This window comes from Aythya fuligula, chromosome 8, assembly GCF_009819795.1.
Source record: "Aythya fuligula isolate bAytFul2 chromosome 8, bAytFul2.pri, whole genome shotgun sequence".
Classification (NCBI taxonomy): Eukaryota; Metazoa; Chordata; class Aves; order Anseriformes; family Anatidae; genus Aythya; species Aythya fuligula.
Window position 1 is genome coordinate 17125204 of NC_045566.1, and position 27531 is coordinate 17152734.

At 45.9% G+C, this 27531-nt stretch overlaps 1 protein-coding gene across 1 annotated transcript in view; it reads left to right on the forward strand.

Moving 5' to 3' along the window:
* The first annotated feature begins 2987 nt into the window (after nucleotides 1-2987).
* The window catches only part of HMCN1 (hemicentin 1), a 194130-nt gene continuing 169586 nt past the window's right edge, over nucleotides 2988-27531 (forward strand). The window contains exon 1 of the mRNA XM_032192128.1: nucleotides 2988-3252. Within this exon, the coding sequence (XP_032048019.1) occupies nucleotides 2988-3252 (265 nt within the window). The remainder of the gene's footprint in view (nucleotides 3253-27531) is intronic.

Sequence of the window (27531 nt, forward strand, 5' to 3'; positions counted from 1 at the left end):
CTCTTTGGCATACCAGCTAACTCCTTTTCCTCTTCTAGGATGGCACCTTAACCTTGTCCCTCCCAAATGAAGCATAAGTTCTGCCTGTAGGATACTTCAAATCTCAGAATTTGAGACCTAAAACATTGTTTTCAGTTTTGGAGTAGTGAATGTCTTTGACAAATACAAAGTTACACCTCTCGTGTGCATGACTGGAGTGTGAATATACATAAAATACAAAGACAGGACTCAAGATTGGCTGAGAAAACACTGTCTATTAACTGGAACTGGAGAGTTCTTGCTATACAATAAGTATACTAATTACATAGCCAAAGCAACATACCCAAAACAAACAGCAAAGATTCCCTCCTTTTCCACAACAATTAATGAAGTTCAAACAAAGCAAAAATAAAATTAAAAAAATGGGGTGGGGGAGCATGATGACTTGGAGGAGGAGTGGGAGTAAAACTTTTTAATGTGCGTGGAGATACAGAGGAACTTTTGTCAAATGTCTGTGACAAAACAGCTCAGAGTATCTGGTATACGTGCAGAGTCTGCTGACCAGCAAAGAGGTGTCGTGAGAAAGAGCTCCATACGCGCAGCCTGCTGAGAGTGGTCCATGGGATCCAAGGAGGAGAATCTGTTTTGGTATCAGCAGTTTCCTCTGTAATTAGAGAGTAGTACCAGCTTTAAAAACAATCATTCTGATGTTCTCCTTCAGATGGAAACTTCAGTTTTGAAGTGGACGGTTGTTTACTGTGAACTGGATTGAAACCAGCAACTCTGTCTTTGTTAGCAGCCATTAGACAGTAACATATTTTAGCTGCATATTACAAAATGGAGCAGATTAAGACAAAGGCCCAAAGGCTGAAATGTACTTTATTTCCTTCCCAGTCTTCTGAACTAGTATATTTTCCCCACAGTGTACAAATTTTATACTTTTTATATTTGAGACAAGCTAGGAAGAAAGGAGTTAAATTGCTTAACTCATTATTCCACTTCTCCTAACAATTTACAGCCACTCATGGCAATTATATAGCCACCTATCAGTCCAGGTGGGTAATGCTTTACTCACACTCAGAGTGATGTAAGTGCAGGGGGAGGAACAGGGCAATCACGCTCAACAGAGTCAGGCTGCAGCAGGGTCTCGCTGTGCCAGGGACACAGGCCTGGCCCCCGCTCAGCTGTGGCTCTGGCATGCGGTCGCAGCTCTACAGAGGAGCATGGTGATTTTTATTGATAGACGATTCTTTGGCAAACTATGAAAATAATTTCGTTGGAGAAGGAAAAAAAAAATTCTCTTGCTACAGGGCTTTCTTCCTGCAAATTTCAAAGGTCTGCTGTGAATAATAGTGTCAGAGCTTCCAAGCTACAAGAATATTTTATAGTGGAAAGTGTTAGGCAACCAAAACAAATATCAGTTCCCACTGTTGCAAAGAAAGATTTATTATTGTTTATGTTGTACCTTAAAACCTGCATTAAATGACGTTGTTTTGAGAAGCGACACAATGTGTCAAAGAGTTGATTTTTTCACAGGGACACTGCCTTGGTTTGTTCTAGCTTGTTTACATTTAAATGAGAAATAATTTAAGACAGAAAGAACACGAGAGCTTTCTTTGTCAGAAAAAATGTAACAGGAATCCATCTTCACAAAGGACTAAACAAAATCTTTAAATCCAAGTGCTTCCAGTCTCCAGGGTGTTCAAAATACATATTCCTACTTTATGGCTTGAACCTGTCTCTACTTACAAGATTTGTGAATATTTTGACAAACCTGGTCTGAGTTTTCTGGTAGGAAAGTTACAGATGAGGCAAGTTTTCCATGGTTTGGGGTTTTATGGTGAATGTGTTGCACAGCTCTGGTTATGTGCTTCCTTCTCATGACATCAGTGCCGAAGGGGAGAAAGAATGTAAACATCTGTTTTTTATAATTCAATTCCAGGCTTATAACTTGATTAGGATAAGCAATGTTTCGACGTGATTAATTTTCCAGTCACAATATAATGGTTTGAGCGCACAGTTGTAGCACCAATTTCAAGATGCGTAGAGGCAGATTCTGCTAATGAGGCAGGTTCTGCTGCATCGCCCAACCTCCCCAGCCGCATCAAACACAGCTGACAAGAACCTGCTTGTCTCATCCCACCAAAAACTAAAGATGCGATTTTCCTCCTGCTTTGCAACTACAACCAGGTGATGCTGCTCACCTGGGAGCGCGGTGGCCTCCACCGGTGGGCGGTAAGGCCGGGACCCCAGCACTGAGTGGGGCTGTGGCCACCTCACCTCAGCCCCGCTCCACTTTCAGGCAGCACTAGGTTAGATCAGATTTTCAGGAGGTATTCCAGGCACTTAGGGTCAGATTTTCAGGAGGTATTTATGTGCCTGCTGGGACGCAGCGAAGTATCTCTGAAAAACCTGGCCTTAAATCGAGCATGCTACCTGCGGGCTGCAGGGCAGGCGGGAAGCACCGCGCCGCCCGCTTGCTTGCTTTCCCTCGCTGCCTGCTCCAGCGGTGTCTGCAGCTTCTCCGCCCTCCCTCAGCACCACCTCGCAGGAGCAGGGGCAGACTCGGTCCGGGAGGGACCGGGGCTTCGGCCCGCACCTTTCAGGTAGCGCTTGTGGAGGCGAGCGGCGGCGGCGCAGGAGGAGCGGCCCGGGTTCTTGGCGCCCCGGGGCTCCGCTCCCCTCCCCGGCAGGTGCCGGCGCGGCCCCTGCCCCTCAGCCTCGGCCGCCGGCGGTCGCCCCGCGCGGGGGCCCTGGGCTGAGGGAGGCGGGGCTGGGCGGCGCCGCAGCCGGGGCTCCCTGCGGCGCGGCAGCTCCCGCAGCCCGCGGCATGGCCGGGGCTCTGCCTTCTCCCTCGGGGCGGCGCTGCCCCGGTCCCGGCCCCAGCCCCGGCCCCGGCCCCGGCCCTGCCCGATAAGAAAGGCGGAGCGGGGCTGCGGCGGCGCGCAGACAAAAGCTGCGGCGTTTCCTGCGCTCCGCGCTGAGGGGAGCCGGGCGGCCGGCCGAACATGGCTCTCGGCGGGGCGCGGGCGGCGGGGCCGGGCTCCCTCCTGCTGCTACTGCTCGCTCTCTGCCCCCGTGCTAAGCCCGAGCCGGGCGCCGAGGCGGTTCCCGAGGGAGCCTCCACCCTGACCTTCGTGTTCGATGTCACCGGCTCCATGTACGACGACTTGGTGCAAGTCATCGAAGGGGCGTCGAAGATCCTGGAGACGTCGCTGAAGCGACCCAAGAGGCCGCTGTACAACTTCGCCCTGGTGCCCTTCCACGACCCAGGTGAGGGCTCGCCCCGGGCCCCGCTGAGGGAGGGATGCGGCACCCCGGAGCGGGGAGTCGGCAGCGGGGCGGCCGCCGGGGGGCTCCTCCTTACCCGCTCCCTGCCCCTCGCCTGGCGCCCGCGGGCCCACCTTTGTCCCCCCACCGTCGCTGGTTCCCGTTGCTCTGCTTCTCCCCGGCCGTCTGCCTCCCTCCTTGCCACAGCCCTGAAACCAGAGCAGGATGCCCCAGCCCGGTGATGCCTGCGCTACCCGGCGCCGCAAACGCCCGCTTTTTCTTAGGAAAAGAAATCGGAGGAGGATGGGGCGTAAGGGCCCCTGAAAGTAGCCGTTCTGGTGCTAGTTTCCATGGGACTCTGCAGGGTATTCCCGAGGTCGGTGCTTTAGAGTTCGTTTTTTTCAGGAATGTCCTCGAACAAAACCGGGTGCCCCTCCTGTTTCTCCCCAGCCACGAGCACTTCTGCCTGCAAAGCATTTGCTTGCCATTGTTACCAATATCTTAATCGAATTGCTTAGAAAACTAGGGAAAAACTTGAATTTTTTTCTGTTTTGTTAGCCATGAGCTTGCATAGGTTCTCTCTCCTTTAAAGAAGAGCCTGTCTTTGTTGTATCAGAAAAACATCTGTTTACATATCTTACTATTTTCACCTTTGATGTCACATCTTTTTCTTCTACTTCTGTGTTTTTGTTCTTTTATGAGACAAACCTGTGCGGAACGTAAAGCATGCCATACCACAGATGCGAGCAAGAGGGGAGAGGATTTGCGGCAGTCGCACCCAGAGCTTATTTCTGCCCCGCTGCAAAGCCACGCTAGCAGTTCTCCCTGGAGCTCTTTCTCCCTGGGATGGGGCAGAAGACCACCATGGTGGTTGGGGTGGTTTTGTTTTTTCTTCCCATGATTTTATATCTTTACTTTTACATTTTATCACTTTATATTCACTCTTTACATTGTCCCTTTCTGCTCACTGAAGTGGTTCGTTATGAGGGTTGCTAATCCACTTTTTCAGAGGGCTTGGATATCTGCACCAACCCTGAGAGCCAGAAGATGGCCTTGTGTGATGTGATTTTAGTTTGTGGGTCTGTTTGCCTGGTCCTTTCTTCGCAACTCTTGTGCGTTTGTGTAGAAAAAAACTTGCAGCCATGGTGTCACTGATACTTCCAGTGCTTAGCTTTCATCACAGGTCAGCTTCAAATCCCTTGTTTCAGTCACTGCTTTTTTTTTTTTTTTTTTTTTTTTTTTTTTTTTTTTTTTTTTTTTTTTTTTTTTTTTTTTTTTTTTTTTTTTTTCCCGCTCATCCCACACGTGCTTGTTTCCTCGTTCCCTTTGGCAGTTTCTTCATTTTATTCCTTTCTTCCCTGACCCCCTTGCTTCCACTGGCTCTCTGGGTCTTTGTGTCTGTTACAGCCAGAGCCCTGTAACCACGCTTTCCTGTGCCACCACGACCTTGCTCCCTGCATCCCTTGCTGCCACTTGCTCTCCTTGCTTCACATCTCTACCCCTCGCAGGCTCCTTTTTCTCCTGCCCTGTTTGCTCTCTCTCCCCAGGAGATCCCTTTCCTCAGCGGATTGCATCCAGCAGAGTAGCTGAAACTTCGGTCCACGGGGAGCTGAGCAAAGAGAGACAGTTCTTGTCAGCGATCTACGTTGGTGTCTCCTGTTAGGGAAGTCCAGCTTCCTCATGCAGCCAGGGGGCCATGCTTCTCACTGTCTCGGGTGGCTTGTTAGGTCTTAACGTGGTTTGAAAGGTGCTTAAGTTTAAACTTGACTTTGTCTTGACTTCTGAAAATTATTTCTGTATGTCTTTCTTAGAGTTAGTAGGACACAGCATGGGCTGGTATTTTGAACTTTATGGACGTAGCTGCTGATAATCTGGTATTTTACATCTACTGATGACCAAATCTAGATTCTTCAAACAAAAAGGAAGGAAATAGTGTTGTGAACGTTACCACCTTCTATGAACCTAAAGGAAGTAAATTAATTAAAAAATATAAAATAAAAATTTAAAACTGAAGTTGCTTGGCTTGTATGTCAGCGTCCAATTCACTTACCTAGTGTTGTTCTGTCTGATGGCAGCTCAACTAAACCGATGAGCATGAGATTTCTTTTTTTTCCCCCCAGGTTGTCAGCTTATTTGCACAATTGGGTGATTTCTTTTTGCTTCTTCAGAAAAAATCTTTGTACACAGCTGTCCCGCAGACAAGCTTTCTTGATGTTTCTGTGAGGTAGCGTGGCCCGGAGGTGAATGGGACGCTAGGAGGAGCACAACATGCAGCTGAACCTGAGCTTCATGGAGCTTCTGGTTTGTACAAGGCTGTCCTGATCCAGACACGCTGTTTGTTGATGGGTAATTACAAATGTAACTCCTTTAGTCTCATCACTGATGTTACACCCCATTCCCTGTTCAGGGCCAGGGGCAGTCGCTCTGTGGCACTGCTTGGTTGCTGGTGGCACAGCTCAAGTGCTTTCAGACCAGCCTCAGGATGGTCAGATTCTGGTGAAAAGAGAAGAGTATTGATCAAAACCATGCATTAATCTGTCCTGAAAGAGTATTTGACATTGCACAAGGTACATCCGGATTACAAATAATTTGAGTTATGCAGTAGGATATAGCAGGATTTTCAAATGTGTTCTTACTAAAATGCTGCGTATTGATGCTGCATAGTGATGTGCCAGTGCACTGTGGTGGCCTTTGATGGTAGATTTAAATGTAGTGTCATGACCACCGCTGTGGTACTTTGCTAGCACTGCGGTGTTTTGGTAAAGCAGTAATGATTGACAAGTTTATTTTGTTGAATTGAACCTGAGGTTTTTGGCACAGTGCAGAATTACAGCCTACAGAAAAGACTTGTAATGGGTTTCACGTGCTGATGCCACTGAGCCATCTGTGGGTATGCTGAGATCCCTATTTTGGAAAAGTCTTTTGGTTTTGGTTTTGTCTTGAGTGTGTCAGAATATGCCAGCAGATCACAGGAATTTTTCTGTTGTGGTTTTTCAATGCCTGAACACTGTCATGGAAGTTTTGTAGGTAGTGAAAAGGGCTCTTGACAAAGAAATCTCTTGCCAGACTTGTATTCAGTGGGGAAAAAAATGAAAAAATATCTCCCAAATCAAGGAGAGTTGGCACAGGAAAATACTGTATTGGAGCTAAGGCTTAAGATAACTGAATGCTTTTGTAGTTGCGTGTTGTGGGTCCTGATCTCCTACTAACTCACTCCTATTGTATCCTGTGGAAACAGAACTGGGCTCGGAACATCTCCATTTAACATCTGTGGCCAGCTTTTCTGTTTTTTCTTTATGCCATTAAGGAATTTTGGAACGGAAAATAAGCCCAAGAGGACACATTCATCCCTAGCATTTTTCTGTAAAGCTAATGGAGTTATCCCAGTAATAACTTTGACTCTGTATGATTCAATCAAGCATTCTTCTAGAGTGAATGACTATTTTAAAGACCAAACTCCAGCAGTTTAATTACAAGTATAATGAAGAGAATAGGGTTGCTTTACAAATTTTTTTTATATATGTAATGTTAAGTGATATCATTAAGTTTTGAGGTAACCCACTCCTATAAATGTTGTTCTAATGGGTTAGCCAGAATTTAAATACTTTTTTTTTTTTTTTTTTTTTTTTTTTCCCATGGAACAAATATAGAGGACAACTGACCCTTCACTCGTCCCTGTGATCTTGAAGAAAGGTCTTGTTTAAGTTGCATTCTGAATATAAGGTTTTTGGAGACCTGGCCTGAGCTGCCAGAGTTTGTTGTGCCTGAGCTTGTGCATAGGAGTACGCACACAGCAATATTTAACACAATCACAGAACCTTTAAGGTTGGAAAAGACGTTCAAGAACATCTGGTCCAACCATCACCCTACTACAAATGTCACCCACAAAACCATGTCCCTAAACACCACATCCAACCTTGCCTTGAACACCTCCAGGGACAGTGACTCCCACAGCTCCCTGGGCAACCCATTCAATGCCTGACTACTCTTTCTGAGAAGAAATTTCTCTTAATTTCCAACCTAAACCTCCCCTAGCACAGCTTGAGGCCCTTCCCTCTCGTTCTACAGCTGTCTGTGAGAAGAGGCTGACCCCCAGCTCCCCACAACTTCCTCTCAGGGAATTTAACTGTTCTCACAGTAGTGTAGCTATGTGGTTATGTAGGCTCTGAGCTTCTAAGTGCACAGGGTGGTGTTAATGCCATTTAATACTCCTAATGTCTACGGATGTCTGACATGAGCATCTCTTGTCCCTTCTTACAAATGGGACAGGCAATGTATTGCCTATGTGACAAACAGGAAAACATGCTGCTTTGTTCAGATCAGAACAGAGTGTTGAACTGAAGTTATCCACTTAGGGCGACAAAACGAATGTACAGGAAAGCTAGAAGTAAAACTTTTGTGTTTTTTTTTTTTTTTCCTTGGTCCCGCTTTGCTTTTCTGAGAGCAGAGCTCTGAATAAAATGGAATAAGGGCTCATAACTGTGTTTAACTTCATAACCTGTAGTCTCCTCTATTTAGCAGACTTTCAGTGCCATGGCTGTAAAAAAGGTTAAGTTGCTGGACTACATCCTAACTTGGGAGAAGTTCAGAAGGCCATAGGAAGGTCCCGAGAGCTTTGGTTTTTGTACATTTGGTGTTTTTTTAGAAATTACAAAGAGGAAGAAATATTTTTTTTCCCCCTAGAGGAGAAAAAGAAGACATTAAAACCAGGCCATTAGAGGTATTAAAATATTTCATACTTTGTGATACAAAAATTATAGGAGTTAGATCAGATGGGCAACAGAGGGAGATGAGAGGCTGTGGGTAAAAACAGAGGAGCACAGGCTTTCCTTCATGGCTTCCCTTCTGCCCTGAGGAAGATGTGTGTGAGTGATGGAGAGCAAACTGCTCTGGCCGTAGCCTCTGCCCCTGCCCAGCTGGAGCTGTTCCTGTGCCTTCCCTGTGATCTGTCTGGCCTCAGCCAGCACAGCGTAGCTCCACGTCTTGGGGCAAGCAGCATCCTCCAGCCCCATTGGCCTCCTGCAGCAAGCTTCTGAGAGTCTCACTTGCTGCCTAGCCTTGCCCTTGGGCACTCTCCTCCCCCTTGTGTCAACCTTGGGGTTGATGGGTGGCTGTTAACATTTTTAAGCAAAGCCCAAATGTATAGAAATCAGTTGTAGAAAACCTTCTCCCATTGAAACCTGATTGTTGTCCTTGATGGAGTTGCTGTGGTATCTATAAAATCATTTGTATGTAATTGTATGGATGTTTTCTTCATCTTCTGGAGGGATTTATCCGGGTCCCTCTAGAAGTAGCTAATTATGTAGATTGCCAGCGCCAGAAGCTCCTGAATCTGAGACAGCTGAAATATGGTGCCATCATCCAAAGACCGATGAGAGAACATCACTTTAAATTCTGTTTTTCTACCACCTAAAGTCTGTGTATGCACATCAGCAAGTTTTACCCTCAATTCTTTAATATTTTTTTTTTTTTTTTTTTTTTTTTGAAGGGAAGGGATTTTTATCTCTATTTTTGCTGAAAGATATAAAGGATTTCATTCTCTTTTGCATTGCATTATGAATTATTTTTCATGTTGCATCTGACATTGTTGCATACTGAACTTGCACAGAAGTTACTTGTTCTGTTTTGCTTTGCTATCCCTGGCTCCAAGTGGTGGCAATAAGTGAAAAGCTCTGTAGCTCATTAGTAACGCATCCCAGTGTTACAATGTCCCAATAATTATGACTGATGTAGTTGTGCAAATGAGCCTTGCTGTTTAGTAGTGCGTGCCTGTTCTCTGTAGCTCCCTGAATTTATGTACAGGATGCTTACTCCAGACAAATACCTCATATGTTCCTGTTTCTCACGCAGACATCCCTATAAGTGCCATTACAGATCAACCGTTCTGTGTGCAACCAGGTAACTGTGTAGGTTTTAAAATTCACTCCTGAATACAGTAATTTTTGTTGTGAAAGCTTTTTATTGTTTGTCTTAAAATCTTTACCCTCGCTACTGTCCCTGCGTGCGCTTGAAGACTTACTCACTTCCAGCTCTAGTGGGCTTTTCTTTGTGTTGCATACAACTCCGATGCTTGCCAAAGAGCAGCCAACGGCGAAAGAAGGGCTCTTCTGTAGGGTCCTGTGAGTTGGGCAGAGCAGGAAGTTGATGTGTGGCTGCCGTCGCTCACAGCAGGCAGAGCCTGTTCAGAAGCCACTTGTTGCTGTCCTTGCTAACATCAGTGTAGATGTGTAGGCATGCATCACAAAACACAAAAATAGGGAGCAGCACATGTCTGTTGAGTGACCCTGTGAAGCTATGGTCAACATTTATGCTGCTGCTGTTTGCACAGAGACTTACCCATGCCTTCCTGCTTGAGGCGGCTGTCCTGTGATTCCTCACCCTTAACTGGTTGATCTTGAGGTAGGCGTTACACAGCGCAGACCCAGGCCAGAGAGCGGTTGAGATGGTATAGGTAAAGAACAGCAAAGACTTGCCCCATGTAACAAGTGGCTGGCACAGTGTTTCACCCTGTCCTGAGCTGAAGCGATAGGGCAAGGGGGAATGGCTTTAAACTAAGAGAGGGGAGATTTAGATGAGATGTTAGGAGGAAATTCTTCACTCAGAGAGCAGTGAGGCACTGTCACAGGCTGCCCACAGAAGCCATGGATGCCCCCATCCCTGGAGGTGTTTGAGGCCAGGCTCGATGGGGCCCTGGGCAGCCTGATGTAGTGGGCAACCCTCATGGCACAGAGGTTGGAACCAGGTGATCCTTAAGGTCCCTTCCAATCCAAACTGTTTTGTGATCCTATGAATGACCCAGGCAGCAGCTATGGTACAATTCTTTTAAAAGGCAGGGTGGAAGGAACGTCTGTTGAAGCAGTCTTCTCTGCCTGCCTGAGGCAGCTGAGGAAGGCACTTGTAACAGGGAATGACAGTACAAGAGCTGATTTCATAGCCATCCGGCTTACCAGTCTGTTCTTTTGCTCCGTCTCCTTCCTCCACTTAGACTTCATTTCTCCAGAGTTGCAGCACTTTGTGTTTCCACGTGAAGTCTCACATGGAGGCCAAGCCAATCCTGTTTGTGGCAGTGGCTGTCTAGGAGAAGGAAGAAGAAAACACCTGAGAGGCTGCTCAGGCACTCCATGCTCTGTGTGCTTCTTTACCATCCTTTGGATCACATCCCTGTGCTCCCCCTGAATGTCCTGCCTGGTGCCACAGAGCTGGGATAGCTGTAGGAGGAGAAGCTCGGGGCGATGGGGCTGGATCCAGCCTGCTGGGATAGGCTGTGCTTGAATGTCTCTGAACCAGTTGTGAGCAGAGAAAATTTTTGTTGGGTCGGAGGCACATGCTGTGGCTGTGGCTGTCTTTGTCCTGCTGTGCCTGCTCCTTAGCAGCCTCGGGGCTGCTTGTAGGGTGCTGTGTCAACTTGAGGTGTGAGCTTCTGCAGTGTCCTGGCTCATGCTTGACACTGTGTGTGTGTGTGCGTTGGAGGCTGCTTGGAATTCTTGCTAGAGCGGATTCATCTCAGTCTGTGAGGGTCTGGACAAGCTGGATTCCTGGAAAAGGAGCAGGTTCTTTATTTAGTTAATGAATTTTGTATGTGGCCTAAGGAATGCCAGGAGGAACCTTTCAGATGGTGAAAGCCCTCAGATGCCAGCTAGTGCATATTTTCTAATCAATGCTTTGATTTCTGGCATATTCTGTGAGCTTGGGTTTGAAGGAGATGCATACAGCAGAGGAAAAAATTGGGAACATATGTTTTTGAGTTTGCAAATGGCAAAACAATTTCTATGTTGAAAGAGACTGATGGTGTTACTTGATTGCCTTGCCATGCCTTGATGATCAACAGTTTTGTTAGAAGAAATAGGATGGCTTTAACAAAATGTGTTCTTCATATGCTTTCTTTACTACTGGCGGGGTGGATGGGCTTTACCCCTCAATTACGTTGTAGAACATAATTGAGTTTGTGCAATACAACCAGTGGTTAGGTTTTCCTGTGTCAGTTGCATTGCTTTTAAACCTGATTTGTGAGCTCCTTCAGCTCTGCCTACTGTGAGTCCACGTTGGGCTGTTGCTGTGGGTCAGACTCGAAGCCCAAGGTTTGCACGTTGTATAGGGTCAGTTTGCCTTATTGTATTTTGAAGTGGGGTTGGAGGAGTTTAAATCACATGTATCCCCTCGTGGTCTATTGTTGAACTTCTCTTGTTGCCTCTCGACAAACATGTGCAACCTGTTCTTTGGTGACTGCAGATTTGTGCCAAGCTTCTCCATGTTTTTCCAAAGGAGAGGTGCAGTGACTCCATGCTCCTGAAGCACTTGAATGGGATTGCATTATGTCAGGGAACACGAGGCCGCCAAGTGCACATGGTTCATTTGCTTTCACTGACTGCAGAGGGTGCAACAGTTAGTTCATCTGAAGCCCCAAATTGAGGAGCAATGAAGTCAAGTGAGAGGCTTTCTGCTTGCTGCCTTCTTCCTGCTCTGGGGCTGGCTGTCCAGCTCATTGTCCCTCGGGCTTCTTCTGTCCTGGAATTGCCCTGCCATAGCACACAGAGTACCCAGGTGAGCCCACCTCCCATGGGGAATGGGTTACACCCCTCTGTGGCATCCTCCCTGGTGCAGCTCTGGGGCACCCTCATGCCCCTTGGAGTGGGGCATGGCTGTGGGAAGGTGCTGAAGAACTGCCAGTATCTCAGTGGCTATTAGTCATTTTTTAAATTATTTTTATTTTTTTTGCTACTGAAAGCAGGACCACTACTCCATCCCTGTGAAGATCCTCTTCTGGTTGGGCATTTTGAGCTAAAGTGGAGTGATGCTCGGCTCTAGTGATGGGCCTCCAGCACAAGTGTAGGGGCTCCTGCAAGTCTACTCTGCCAAGGGTGGCGGGGACAACTGTTGCTGGAGGATGTGGCTCGTTAGTGCACCTCCTGTGCCCTTCACACAGGTTGTCAGCACAGTTTGAACCCTGGGTGTTGACCAGAGCCCCTCTCTGTGCAAGCTGATGGGGTAACTGGCAACTCTGAGACTGATGCTATCCGTGGGATCGACCACAGATGGGGGCTATGATGCACTTTGGTAATGTGTATTACAAATGTCACCAGGCTGTGTGGTTCTGAGGAAATGTTAACTTATTGTCCATGTACTCTTCCATGTTGGTTTTCTTTGGCATCCTTAGCTCTCCTCTTTGCAGAGACACTGTGTGCAGTTTTCCAGTTCTACGCGAGTTGTAGCCATCTTCCTAAAATATACCGAACCGCAGAGTTCAGTCTGCAACACATTACTGGTAAAATATTTGCATATTTGAATGTGACATGTTCCCAGACACCAAGCCAATAAGCTGCATACATCGCACACAATGAAAGAGAATTGAAAGTGCTGAAGTTACTGTCAGTAATGCATTCCCATTAAGGTCTCTTAAGGATTTAAAGCCATTCCTTATAGCATGTGATGGCTCTTGGGGCAGACAGCTGCCCCCTTATGATGCCGGGCCTGCTGCGGGGTTGAAGTGGAGAGGGTCTGAGCTTTCACTCTGTACTTCTGCACTTCAGTGTTTTCATGGGAGCTGTAACGCTTCCTGCCTCTGCTGTTGCTCCAGCCACAGGAGTGCAAAGTACGAAGCCGGCTTTGAAAGACAGCTTCATGCAGCCTGATACACAGTAGAGCCAAATCCTCAGCATCAGCTTTATAATTAGAGGAGAAATTGCAGTCAGTAGAGCTCTCCCGCAACCTCACTAGTATGCAATTAGGTGTAGCTGAGAGCAGAATGGGACCCCATGTTTTCAGCTTGGAAAACTCCAGCTGAAGTGCCAGGAGTGGGGGCGGGTTTGCGTAATTAAGTGAAAATGAAGGAATGTCTTGGGTAGCTGCAGCCTTAGCCAAATGCCTCCTGTGTTTGCTTGGGATAGCAGCTCTAATCTGCAACCACAGGTTACTGCTGGATCCCTGCCATCTTGTTTAAATTACATTCATGGCCTAGGGGGGTGTAAGCAGGAAGCCATTGTAATTTTCATGCTGTGGACACCAGTGTATTTTCATGAGCTGAAGTTAAGTGTCTCTAGGGATGCTGAATATCACTAAAACATTTCCTGAGTTCTCTTAAGCTGCACAATGGTATGTCCGAATCTGTTTTCCAAAGGACAGAGCCTTTTGTTTAGTTAGTGAGGTCTTGGTATAGTTCACTGAACTAGTAAGCTTTTCCACTTATAATTTATTGAGGAACAGAAAAAGAGGAGAAAGTTGTGCAAGAAAAATGAGGTGCTTTAGATCAGCTTGGAATACTCTGAGTTCCCTGATGTCCCCATACTAACTTGCATTGTAACTAAACCCTCAAGGAGGCTGTGACTTTTTAACTGGTGTCCCAGCTAGATCTTAGGCTGTAAGTAGGTGAGTGGGTTGGGTGTGCACGCGGCTTCAGGCAAGCGTGCAAGGGCTGGCTGGGCAAACGGCTCTGCATTTCGTCACTCGAAATCATTCTGTGTGATACTTGGCCCGTGTGGCACTGAGACAGTGGCAGTGTGGTTTAACTCGGAGATCTCCAGCATCGCTGTGCTGATGCTCACCGGAGTTGAAACCCCAGGAGTGCTGCTTGGCCCCGGGAGGCAGAGGCAGGCGGCTGGTGGAGGTTGCATGGGGTGAGGTGCTGATGGCGCTGCTGCGGCCTGCATGAGCACTGCCTCCCAACCTCATGGCGTGCTGCCCGAGGGCCGGCATCGAGGCGTGGAAAGGGAAGGCGGCCTTGCTGCTGTAACACTTGAGTATTATTCTGCTGCCACAGTGCACGAAGGTGAGAACAGTGCATGCTGGCTCTGTGCCATTTTAAAGCAACGAGCAATTTTATCATGGAAGGAGCGACTCCCTGGGAATAGCATGGTAGCGGCGTGTGGGGTGAAGTGGCTGCAGGAAGCTGAACCTCCCAGGGAAGGGGGCCGGCAGTAGGGCTTCTCCTCTTTGGCCTCCAGCTCTGCCCTTGTCTAGCAGCAGTGCTTTGAAGTGGGTCGGTCCAGCCCTTTGGGCTTCAGCATAGCCACCGATGTGGGTGCCTGCCCCAGTTTTAACTGGGAGCACAGAAATTCTTGCAGGGTAGGCGTGGGAAGGGCACAAGGGAGGCGTCTGTTGCATGCTTACTTCATGGGTATGGGTCTCGTTTCGTGATGGGTATGATTTGAGATGAAACAAAGTATGAAGCTCTAAGTGCATTTTAAGTTAACTCTCTTATTTGTGTAAAACTTGTTCAGAGATTGGAAGGTTTTGTGCACTTGAAGTCTAACATCATAAATGTCCACAGCCAAAATTTGTGGTGTCTCAAGTGCATCTCACCTTTTATGCTGTAGCTTTGCTGCCTTAAAACAGGCCCTTAGTTACTGGCAATGAAATGTCCCATTGTCTAGATATAAAAGCCAGTTTTTCCACTTTGATCCTCTGTCTCATTGAGCAGGTTTTGATCTCGGTTACTGTGGAGTAAATGCAGAGTAATTCCCTTACAGGAAATGATATTAGTCTGGATTTACACCAGTATAACTGAGGTCAGAGTCTGGCTTGGGTTGTCAGCTTTCCTATCTTCCTAAATACTGCATATTTCCCAAATATCCTTTCTAACCTCCTCTTCAGCCCTTGCTGTCTCCTCCTCCTTTCCCAAATTCCAAGAGTAACAATGTAGGTAAAATGTACTTGCTGAAAGATTATTTACCCAGGGTCTGCTTTTTATTAGCTCAGCTGTTTCTTATTTTTTCAGCCCTGTTTGAAGTTTCATTGTACTTGAGATAGGATCTGCATTCATCCTGCTTTTCCTACTTGATTCAATTTTGTCAATTAGAAGTGCGGTGTTTTAAATTATAGGCTGCCCTTCGATGTTATCATTGAGAAAGAACCGTATGCCTCAGTGACATTTCAAAGGCATTGTTAACTCTGAAGTTCCGCAAAAGGTTGTGCCTGAAGGCATTCCTCTTAATCAGCACCATAATGCCTCTGGAAGAGCTTAGCAAATGCTAGATGTGACTTTGGAGAGCAGGATGAATTAAATTGTTCCTGTTTTTGTTTTTATTTCCTGACATTACATGTACATTAGCTCTGTAGAAGTGCACTCTGAGCTCTGCAACAGAGCCTTTTAACTTGGGATGTGTGAGAGACATCTGAGCTTCATCGGGGTTATTCTGTTGGGTTTGCTTTTAAGATTGGATGCTTGGGTGGTTTTTATCAGTGTGTATGTAGCTTGTCTGGTCCACTGGGGTCTTGGTCCATGTGATCATAGCACTGGTATGAATGGCTTTACAGTTGGGCTTCTACTGTAACTAAGCTGCTCTATGTTTAGATGTAAAGCTTAGTGATGTGGTTTAGTGGGAGACTGGTTAGTGTTAGGTCAGAGGTTGGACTAGGTGATCTTGGAGGTCTCTTCCAACCTAGATGACTCTGATACTGTTACAGTGTCTTGACCTTCATTTGATCATGTATAGTCCTGTCCAGAGTATCCTGCTCTTACTATGGTGGTAAAGCAAGGACAAGAGAAGAGCAGCACCCCTTCTCTCATGATTTGGAGACCGTGGGCAGAAAGGAGCTAAGTCTGTGTCAAAACACATACAAATGGTTTTGGATATATTCTGTTGATTTTGATGCATTTTTTTCATATGCTTAAGCATTTTCCTGAATGGGGCCCTAAGGGTTTGCCTCAGGCTACAAAGAGAATCTTTGGCAGAGCAAGTGATTGAACTTGAATGATACGATCTTAATCATTTGGGTGGCATTTTACACTGCAGAAACCTGAACCTGAGCTTTATGGAAAGCCTGAATCAATATTCATGCCTGTACCTGAATCTATCCTGCATTCCAGGTAGCTGCAGTCTGCACCATCAGCATACGGATGGGCAGTTCGTAGAAACAGACAGCTCCTTGATTCTGTACGCAGACAGTAACTTAGAGTTCGTCAGGCACTTTAGCCTGACTGTTACTGTGTGTGGGACCTCTGGGTTGCTTTGGGAGTGCCATTCATAGCTGTGTTTTATTTTATTTTATTTTTTTTTCTCATGATTTTGAATTTTTATCTAGTCTCAAACCTTCTTTTGGAGGCAAGAGATAATGCGTAAGGGAGAAGCCCAGAGCAGCGGTAGCGCAGCCATCAGCTCGGGTAGCTGTGCTTTCTCCTTAGAAAGGTCTGCACTGTGGGCCAGATGTTGGCTCCCTTTTCTCAGGCCCTCGGTGGTGGAAGCCTCGTGGCTGGTATGAGAAAATTCCAGAGGATGACAGAAGTCTTAGGCTGCACCGAGAGCACTCTGCTACTTGCCAGTGGCACCCCCAGTCCTGGTATGTGGCAGCTGTTGTTTGGAAGCCAGCACCCGCATTTCCATGGGGCTGACTCGAGCATTGGAGCAGGTCCTAGTTAAAGTATCCTGGCCTGAATTGTCAGAGGGTGCATTAGAGCACCCTCCCACTCACAGAGTGGGGCTTTTTCAGCGTTGTGTTGCGTCTGGAGGAGGATCAGCTTTTGTTGCCCTATAGAGGGTGCTTGATGGCATCCCCAAATCTGAATTCTTGCAAAGAGCAAATGTATTCTCACTATCTTCCTCTTTCTTCTCCTGAAGCCAAGCAACAGCTCCCCTACAGGCATCAACCCCCTGCTCTGCTGGGGCATTCCCCCCCCCCCGGATGTGCCGTGTCCGTTCTTGTGGGCAGGGCACTGTGACACCGTAAAGGGGTGACAGAAATCTGCGCAGAACCTGAGTGGGATCCTGCTGGCATGATGAGCCACGCTGTGTGGATAAGCGTGGTAAATCTGGATGGATTTGTAGCCAACCAGTTAAGTGTTCATGAATCTTGCTGTAATGAGCTGCCCAGAGTTACTGCGTAACTCCGTAGGAGAGCTAGTAGAAAAGGAAGTGTGCTGCTTTGCCTGCTCAGAAGTAACTAACTGGTAGCACTGTGTGTTTGGCAGTGGAGTCCCAGACTTGATTCAGCTTTAACCCGTACAATGTACAAAACTGTTTTGCTTATGTCTTTTCCATAGAGATGTCCTTTGGCTTGGTAGGGCAGCATTGTCTGCTTCAAAAGCTGCTCAAGCCCAAATGATTTTAGGTAGAGCCTGCAGAATGGACAAGAAAGTGACAAATCAAGTTTTAGGACAGGGACTACTGCGTGGGGCTTTCTCACACTGAGGTGGCTTGCAAGTGCAGTTTGCACTGCACACATGCCTGTGCAGTTGGTGATGAAACTGCTGTTCCACTCTTGTTCCACAGCTGGCCAAGCAAGCTCAAACAGCTTTCTGACAAATGCCCGAGACTTCCAGGTTTGGTTCTTTTCTAGCCTTATCGGATTTTTAAAATTATGTTGTTACATGATAGTGTTTTACTGTCTGAGGTCTCAATTCAGTAGCCCAAATGACTGTCAGCAGAGAATTGGATTTGAAGTGGAAGATTGTTTACATGCCGTGGCACGAACATAAGGTCAGGGAATTTGCAGGTTTTCTTTCCCAAATGGTCAATAAACATGAATGACCTGCAAGAGGACTGTAGGGATAGACTGCTGAGAGGTGGTGGGGCACTGGGACACGCTTCTCAGGGCAGTGGTCATGGCACCAAGCTGCTGGAGTTCAAGGAGCGTTTGGAGAACGCATTCAGGCACAGGGTCTGGTATTTGGGTGGTCCTTTGGGGACCCATGAGTTGGACATGATGATCCTTGTGGGTTTCTTCTAACTCAGATATTCTATGATTCTGTGGTCAGGATGGGAGACTTCTACACAACAGGATTTATTTAACAAATACTCTTAGACACTAATTGCATGACTACTTGGGGGACAAGCTCTGCTTTTTTGATTCCTCCCCCAGATTAAAAGGATTAAATAAATGCTCTTTATGTGGCAGAAGTTTCACTCCTTTCTGCACAGCTGTGAAATGGCTCCTAGCAGCTAAAGTGAGGAGGACTGTGAGTGCCAGGATGTGGCTGGTCAGCTGTTCTGAGTGTGAGCGGTGAAAGGAAGCAGAAACCGCACCATGAGGCACCTTTGGTGGTTTGTACCCAGAAAGGAAGGAGCTGCATAAGGCCGTTGTCACCACCCAGCTGTTCTGGCAGCCCTGGAGGAACTCCGCAGGCTGGCTGTGCAAATCCTTCCCTGGGTTTGTGGTGGCCATTGAAGTTTCTCAGGCTTCCTTGTGTGTAATTCTGCAGTAAGTTTATTCCTTCCTGAATGATTTCTGCTGTTTAAAATTGTTTTTGTTGGTGCTTTTTAGAAAATTACACAATTGCAAATGATATGGGCAAAAGCAAAGGGATGAGAGAGAACTGCTTCCATCTGACTTATCAGCTACCAAAATAAGCAGTTCTCTAGTAAGGGTTTTGAGAGATTTAGCTGGCCTTCAAAAACTTGCTATATCTTTCTTTTCAAATCACTGCTTCAATCCAAACCTCATCTTTTCAAAAATAGACCTAAAATGTTTCAGAATCTTTTTTTTTTTTTTTTTTTGCACAGATTGGCTTTGTCGGATGAGGAGTTTTGCAGGTGTTTTCTGCAGCTTTTTCCTGTCACTTGTGCAATAGAGCCTTGCCAGGGATAATGAATGTCTGTAAGTAGAAATAGAAATAAAATATCTACAAAGTCATCCATCTTCATAGTAGATTTTAAAAAGGACAAAAAAAGTTGCTTTTAATGAGACACACCAGTTACTGGCCCTTATCAAATATCTTTAAATAGATGCTTTAACTTAAGCAAATTGTCGCTTCTTTGTTGCTCCTTTGTTCACGGCTGTATTTGAGGCAGTGCTGAACCATGGTTAGAGCCCTGGGGGTAATGCTAACAACTGGGTGTTGTCAGAGTGAATGAGCAGTGTATACAGACAGCATTATTTGCCATAAAATTGCATGTGCTGCTAGCTGCAGATGGATTAGTTTTGTGAAGTGGACATTTACTTAGAATGAGGTATGAGGATTTGAGTTTACAGTTATAATGGCTGAAAGGGAACAGTTTGGGTTTCTAATGGTTTTACATTGGTAATCCTTTAGCCATTAATTATCTGGTGTAAGACTTACTGGGAGCATGGGTCAGTTCTAATTGAAATCAAGAAAAACTTTGTCATTGACTTGAATACAGATGCTTTTTTGATAGTATATAAAAAAAAAAAAAAAGAAGACTTTTGGTACAGAGTAAATCCATATGCAGAATACAAGGAGCCATGTACTGAGTGTAGCACCTTCTTTCCTAGCAGCTGGTCTCAGAGTACTTTATTTTTGTTATGCTTGGAAATATCCATTCTCAAAAAATGGCAATTGGATACATCATAAAACATTTTATAGCACAGAAATGCACATATACACATGTGCAAGGCCTCATGGCATGGAACATTGTTTTAATTCTCCTAGAATTTTCTGTCAGAAATCTTCTGTGTGTGTGTTCTTTTGAGCAACCGGTGGCTTGGTATGAAAACTGAGGAAAACTTAGTTAGTTCTGTTTTAATTATGCAAGGATAGTTAGGTCTGTGGTTATAGTCTCATTATCTTTTCTCCTTAGGGCTGATTGGCTAATTGTGTGGCTTGCAGATAATTGCCAAGAATGCAAGAAAATTGCAAGAGTGCAAGAAAGTGCACGTGCAATTGCCAAGAATGCAAGAAAACAACTTTATTTAAATAACTTTTCAAGGATTGTGTCTGGCATCTGAATTAGGTCAGTCATGTGCTGTTCTGCCTTGTCCCACATCACTTAACCTTCTGTGGGCAAAGAAACCCCAATGGAGCCATTTAAGTATGGCACTGTTACATCTATGATATCTTTTTAATCTATATTTTTTAACCATATAGAATCATTAAGGTTGTTAGTTATCCCCTATCCTTCATGAAAGCCATGTGGCTGCAGTTCCAGCGTGAGCCAGTTGTTTGGTTCTGGTTGTGTCTGATCAAAAAGCTGACCTGGCCTTGAGTGAGGTAGCGCTCTCCAAGGATCTTCCAAGTCTCTTTGAGCAAACTAATTGGTGAATATAATTATTCAAGCAGCACAGGCTTTTAATTAAGACCTTGTAATTGAATTAATTGACTCTGGAAAAATAAGGCATGACTTTCTTTTTTGTCGCTCAGCATATGGACCCCTGCTGTCCTGGGATGTGTTCAGGGAATGTGGTGGGAAGCAGAGGTGAGCGCAGACAGAGCCATTGGGGAAACTTGCAGAGCTTGCTGGCGGCAGAGCTCGGAGGGTCCCGGCCAGCAGCTGCATGGGCAGCAGCTTGACGCAGAGCTTTGCGGGATGCTGCAGCAAATAAGTGAGCCCCATAACCTAACGCCAAGTGTAAATTGAGATTTAAAAGTTGAGTTTTAAAGACAATTTGATTTGACTTCAACATGTTATGATTGTTGATCACAAAATAGGACTGTAAAATTTGTAGTTACATTCATTCCTGCCTTATCCTTCAGTGTAAGCTCTTTATCCAGCACTGTTACAAGTGTTGAAGGAGTATTGCCAAAATACACAGACACAGAGATGAGACAGAAATAGACCTGGACTGAACTGGAGTTCAGTCTGGAGAAAGAATTTAAAGAGTGTTATGAACTGAATTTTACTCAGTTCAGATTGTTGTTAACAAGGGAAATAAACACAAGCAGAAAGTAATCTGATGACCTTCTCAGATGTTCCCTGGGAGCTACAAGCGTGGGCAAGCTTCAGTAAACGCTTGCTGCTCCCCTGCTGCGCAGTAAGGAAGCAGCGGTTGCGGCTCTTATCAGCTGTTTATCCCTTACTGTAGGGCTGAAGGAAGCAAAGCAGCTTGGCAATGCTTGCGTGCTGTATAGAGTCAACAAATGCATTTTCCTCTTGTCTGCTGGTGATTTGTTATTAGACAAGAAAAGAAGCATCACAAACTTGTGTACTCTTAGGCTAAGAAGCCTAAAACCAAAAGACTTCCTGCAAGGAGGAGATGCGTATGAGCACGGGCAGCAGTTGTGTATGGGCTTGGGTCCCTGGGGTAGCTGCAGGCCTGCATGCAGAGGACCACCTAGCTGAGGCTCTGTAATCCCCGTGGCTCTTCCTGTCCCTTGGCTTCTCCCAGGGGTTGCCAGCTGTGGCTGTGTGTTCTGTAGTGTGGGCAATTGTCCACTGAGAGCTGGCTGGAGATGGCCAGCGTCGCTTCAGAAATGCTGGCTGCCGGCCCTGGTGAGGAGGGACCTGGGGGGCTGTTGGAGCTGCCAGGGGATGGGGGAGAAAGGGGGGTCCCCTGCAGGTGCCAGCACTCAGAAGAGTCTGTTGTCCCCAGAATGAAAAACCTTGCCTTGTGTCAGTCTCCTTATGTTTGGGATGGGTAACAGCCTCTGGCATTGCTTTGAATTTTAACCACACAGCGTCAAGGTTTCTGGTCTCCTTGCCTGGTATTTGTGCACCAGCAGTAGACAAAAATCTTCTCCCCTAACAGTGGAACCAGAGGGAATGTTCAAGTGCATTGTTTTCTTGGAACAAAAATCATCCTGGAGACCTACTTAATTCAGGTGTTCTTTTTCTTATTTCCAGCCTGAGGAAATAGGTCTTCTGTGGGTGGATCCATAATGAGTGCAATGTGGTGCCACCCGTGCTAGGGACTGGAGAAGCTGTAAGGCTGTTTTGTGCATCAGCCAATTAACAGGGAATTTGTAGAAAACATTTATTTTAACTGTCTCTGTAGACAATGAGGCTATTCTGCATATCCTATTTTATTTCTGTAGTTCTTAGAGAAGTTAACAATAGGCTTGCTATTGTGCTAGGCAAACAAGCACCTATTTTTTATTATTGGTTATTGCATTTGGTAAATAACTTGTAGAAAATGACACTCTTGACCCGTAAGCTGAATTTAGTGCTGGCTGTAGTAGATGAAAGATTTTCTTCACTGGAAATCCCCAAGCTGGCTTTCCTTTTCCAAGAAATATAAGCATGTACAGTGTCATTTTTTTTACCATTGTTTTTTTCTTTATTAAATAAAAACCAACATAAGGCTCTTAAATGTTATAAGAATGAGAAATATAATAGATACTAATAATTAATAACTTAAGGCAGATTTTTAGCAAAATCTCTCTTATACCTTTGGTCTCTAGGATTCATCCATGCTTTGGCCATTTGCCCTGAGGTAACTGCTGGAGAATTAGATGGATGAGGGTGGTGACTGTGTCCAGCAGTGACCTGAGAATGGACCTTCGGCAAGCCTTCACGCTAGGCTGCTTGGCAGTGACTTGTTCTTTGTCTGGATGGTCTGCATGGGTTTTGTATGGATGGCCAGCGACAGGAGGAAAGGCTCCTGTGCAGACAGACCCCTTCCAGTCTTAAGTTGAAGCTGCATGTTAAAGTCAATAGTCATAAGTCATGAGACTGAGTTATTAAAAAAAAAAAAAAAAAAAGTGTGTTAAAGGAACAGGATGTTGCTGGGTTGGTTTGGCTTCTTTTCTCTTTGGTTAAGAATCTGGCAGAAGTTGCTCACTGCAGTTCTTGGGCTTTCTAAACATTAATATAATTATACATAGCTTAGAGCCTGAAAGTGAAAAGTGACCGAGTTGTGAGGGAATATCATTAGGAAGAAACTAAATAGCCAGTAGCACATACTAGGGCTGAGCATCTTGGCTGACTCCAGCACCCCTCAAGTTCCCTGGGAGGATTCTGCCAGTGGGGCTTGCATTAGCCTGGGGGGAGTGGGTGGTGGTGGTGGTGGAGGTGGGCAGCACCCCCAGAGTTACTGCTTGTGCTGCAGGAAGGCTTCAGCGAGGTGTCTGTCTGCATAGCTCTCAGCTTCACTGTGAGTTGAGGGGTCCTTTGCTACAGAGGATGAAGCACAGGGCTGTAAGGCTTTTTTTTGTTTTGTTTTGTTTTTTTGTTTTTTTTTTTCCTCTAGGTGGTGGTTAGCATTGCTTAGCCTAACTTAGGTGTTCAGTCAGATGCTTGCATTGAGTGGTCTACTAAGGAAATTTGGAATTGGTTAAAACTGGAGCAGTGTTTTAATTGCAGTAATGTTGAAAACAGTAATTTATCTGGTTCTGTCATAATACAGCTGTTTGAGAAATAAAAAGGTTCACTATAATTTGAAAGATTGCAACGAGAAATATTTTCTCTGTAGTTGCAGCTGTGACATCTTGCTCCAGTATTGGAAAAGAGAAGAAACTTGCTGTGAAAGATTTCTGAAGGCATCTCACGAGTGGTCAAAGAGGGCTGGGTAGCCAGACTGAGCTCCAGATGAGCTTCGGCCTTTCTAATTTTGTCCCTGTACATCCTTACAACATCCTTACAGTCCTCCTGAGTGGTCTGCCCTCTTTTCCAAAAATCATAAACCCTCTTTTATTTATTTTATTTTTTCTTTTTTCCTAAGCTCTAGCCACAGCTCTGTTCAGCCAGGCCAGTCTTCTTCTGCACCGGCTTGTCTTTGCACGTGTGGGGAGAGACCACTCCTGAGCCATAAAGATTTCCTTCTTGAGGAGTGCCCAGCCTTCCTGTACAATTCTGGGCCATGGAGAGCTACTCTTTGACTCCATTGCAAAGATAGAGTTAAACAGGAATGATGTAGCCAAACATGCAGTAAAAGGCTGTCATAATTATATTGGTTATTAAAAATATCAGGTTGTTGTTGCTTGTGTGTGTGTGCTTGGCCCTCCTCCATGGGGTACTAGTTCTGAAGTTTATTTCCTGTTTGGAAGGTATCCACAGGTTTGGGGTTGTGTTTGCTTGTTTTGGGTGCTTATTTACTTGTTTTTAATGCTGGATATATAAGAACAATGTCCCTGCTCTGAATTAGAAGAAGGAATTCTGTGGGTGAAAGTGTTCTGCAGGATTTGGCTTCTCTGCCGAAATCCATTTGGCTGATAAGCACCAATTAGAGGTGGTGGTTGTGGTTTTTTTCCTTCTAGAACAAACAAATTCAGTATTCTGAATGGATTAGAGGTAGGCAAATGGCTGCAGTTTTTCTCTGCTAAATTCTAATACATCCAGCTCTCCAAACCAGCTATATAGAGCAGATGTCTTGCATGGTAAGGATTAAGGGAGAGCCAAATCTGCGAACACCCTCAGCAATAATTATGAGCGACTGTGTGTCTGTGGGTAGTTTGTGGCTGTCCAAATGTGTTTGCTGTTTGGCATGTATATAAAGAAGCAGTCATTTGAGATGTGGCAGAAAGTCATGGAAGAGCATCAGAGCCTTTCAGAATGGCCAGTTCCTTGGCATTACTGGGGACCTCTCTGCTTATTTCCGAGGGAGAGAACTTTTTATCAAATTTGACACAAAAACCCAGCATTGAGATTCGTAATATCTATCCAATGGACAGGTACTCATTTTTATGCTGTTGTATTTTTTCAGTTGCTTAGGTACAAGCTCCAATGCTGTACTGGTTGTATAGAGTTTGATGATGTTGATTTAGAAAGTCCAGTCTTTGTTTAACAATGTGCAACCGTTCCTTTAAAATGTTTCCTCTCCTGCGTTATCAGTTCTCTGTGTAATGTTAATCCTCGGATCACCGTGTCAATTTGAAAGAACTGTCATTTATGTTGTACTTTCCACACAAGAGAACTTAGTTACTGTCTAATGAAGGTAAGCTGTTTTGCTGCATCTGTATCAGGGTTTTCACCTTTCCCATAATCACTGCTGAAGGACCAGGGAGAGCTTTGTGGTAACAAGCAGTGTGGAAAACCTCCATAACAAACTAGTCCCAAATGTTCCAATGTCAGCACCTAAACATGGATTTGCATCGCAACACCTGTATGTATGTATTATTCTGTTGTAGTGTTTCAGCTATCAATCTGGTGAAGAACTAGTGAAGTAAATATAAATATATATGTATATGAATGTGTGTGTGTGTATTGTTTTTTCTTGGCATGTTTGCAGGACCTAGTGTAAGTGTAAATATTCTGTATTTAGAGTTTCATGTTTGTATGTATGCTTGATTTGAGGAATGCGTGACTTGTGTGCTCGATTTCTGCATGTAGCTGTTGAGACTTCAGGCAGTTTTGGATGTGGGTGAATGTGCAGTTAGATCTCTGAGTTGGCTATATGTGTGCTATTACTGATGCACAAAGGAACAGCCTTGTGCTTTCACTGCTGCTCTCAGGGCACTAAAAAGTGTTCTGAATGCAGATATGTTCCTCTTTTTCTATAATATTGACTATTTTATGTAGCTTGACTATACGTTTTTTCATGTCTTATCTTAGTTTAATTCTACAAAGCATTTCCATATCGTTTTGAGTGGAAGTCCTTATACAAGGTGAACCTGTACAGTGTGGGATGGTAGCTGCTAAATCCTCCAAATTCCTTCAGGAGCTCTGCCCACCCACTCATGCTTCACAGGCAGCATCTTTTGAAGTGCCAGGAACAATTCCCCACTGTGGCCTGTCATTCTTTTATATCACTGTACTTTAGCAGTAGTGTCTTGATTGCATTGCCTCTCTGACCTGCCTCTGCTCATTTGTTCCGTGGAGCCATGTCTGGCCTGACAGCCATAATGTGATTTGGACTTCAAGTTCCAGAGACCTTACTGTCTTGCTCCTTTGACAGTCTGTATGAATTCTATAGCACTACATGAGAGGAGTTACCGTTCTTTCTTCAAGTCCTTTTTGGAAGTCATCCCTCTTTGGAGTACATTGAAGGCCCGTCTTCATCTGCAATGGGGAAACGGTCCTGTTGGGTTGCAGCTGGGGAGTAGCAGAACAAAGGCAAGGAAAGCTCGGTGGAGGCTGGTTCAGCCCTTAGGGCATGCATGTCACACACGCTCAATGGAGGCATGGTAGTGTTTGGAAAACAGTTGGTGCTGTGTTTTGGGTACAGGCCAGTGGGCATTCAGGTAGTGAGAGCCAGTCACAGCACCCGTTATACCTAGAGTGGTCCCATAAGTTACTTGTGGGGGGCACTGAATAACCTCACCATAACTGTGCCATCAGATTGTGAGGGCAATGAGGTGACACCAGTCTGGAGATCGTTGGTGTTGCCTTTCCAAATGCCTTCTGAGCCTGTGACTGCTTGGTCTTGTATTGGCCTGTGGCTGCCGGCCTGCCTAGAGTACTTTCCTGCAGCTGGAGGTATCTTCACAGAATCACAGAATTTCTAGGTTGGAAGAGACCTCAAGATCATCGAGTCCAATCTCTGACCTAACACTAACAGTCCCCACTAAACCATATCCCTAAGCTCTACATCTAAACGTCTTTTAAAGACTTCCAGGGATGGTGACTCCACCACTTCCCTGGGCAGCCTGTTCCAATGCCTAACAACCCTTTCAGTGAAGAAGTTCTTCCTAACATCTAACCTAAAACTCCCCTGGCTCAACTTTAGCCCATTCCCCCTCGTCCTGTCACCAGGCACGTGGGAGAACAGGCCAACCCCCACCTCACTACAGCCTCCTTTGAGGTACCTGTAGAGAGCAATAAGGTCGCCCCTGAGCCTCCTCTTCTCCAGGCTGAACAAACCCAGCTCCCTCAGCTGCTCCTCGTAGGACTTGTTCTCCAGACCCCTCACCAGCTTCGTTGCCCTTCTCTGGACCCGCTCAAGCACCTCGATGTCCTTCTTGTAGCGAGGGGCCCAAAACTGAACACAGTACTCGAGGTGCGGCCTCACCAGAGCTGAGTACAGGGGGACAATCACCTCCCTAGCCCTGCTGGTCACACTGTTTCTGATACAAGCCAGGATGCCATTGGCCTTCTTGGCCACCTGAGCACACTGCTGGCTCATATTCAGCTGACTATCCACCATCACTCCCAGGTCCTTCTCTGCCTGGCAGCTCTCCAACCATTCCTCTCCCAGCCTGTAGCTCTGCTTGGGGTTATTGCGCCCCAGATGCAGGACCCGGTACTTGGCCTTGTTGAACTTCATGCAGTTCACCTCAGCCCATCGGTGCAGTCTTCCAGATCCTCCTGCAGAGCTTTCCTACTCTCGAGCAGATCGACACACGCACCTAACTTGGTGTCATCTGTGAACTTACTGAGGGTGCACTCGATGACCTTGTCCAGATCATCGATGAAGATATTAAAGAGGACCAGCCCCAGCACCGAGCCCTGGGGGACGCCACTAGTGACTGGCCTCCAACTGGACTTGACTCCATTCACCACGACTCTTAGGGCCCGGCTACCCAGCCAGTTTCTAACCCAACGAAGTGTATGCCAGTCCAAGCCAAGAGCAGACAGTTTCTTGAGGAGAATGCTGTGGGAGACGGTGTCAAAAGCCTTGCTGAAGTCAAGGTAGACCACATCCACAGCCTTTCCCTCGTCCACCCAGCGTGTCACTTTGTCATAGAAGGAGATCAGGTTTGTCAAGCAGGACCTGCCTTTCATAAACCCATGCTGACTGGGCCTGATCGCCTGCTTGCCCTGCAAGTGCTGCGTGATGACTCTCAGGAGGATCTGCTCCATGAGT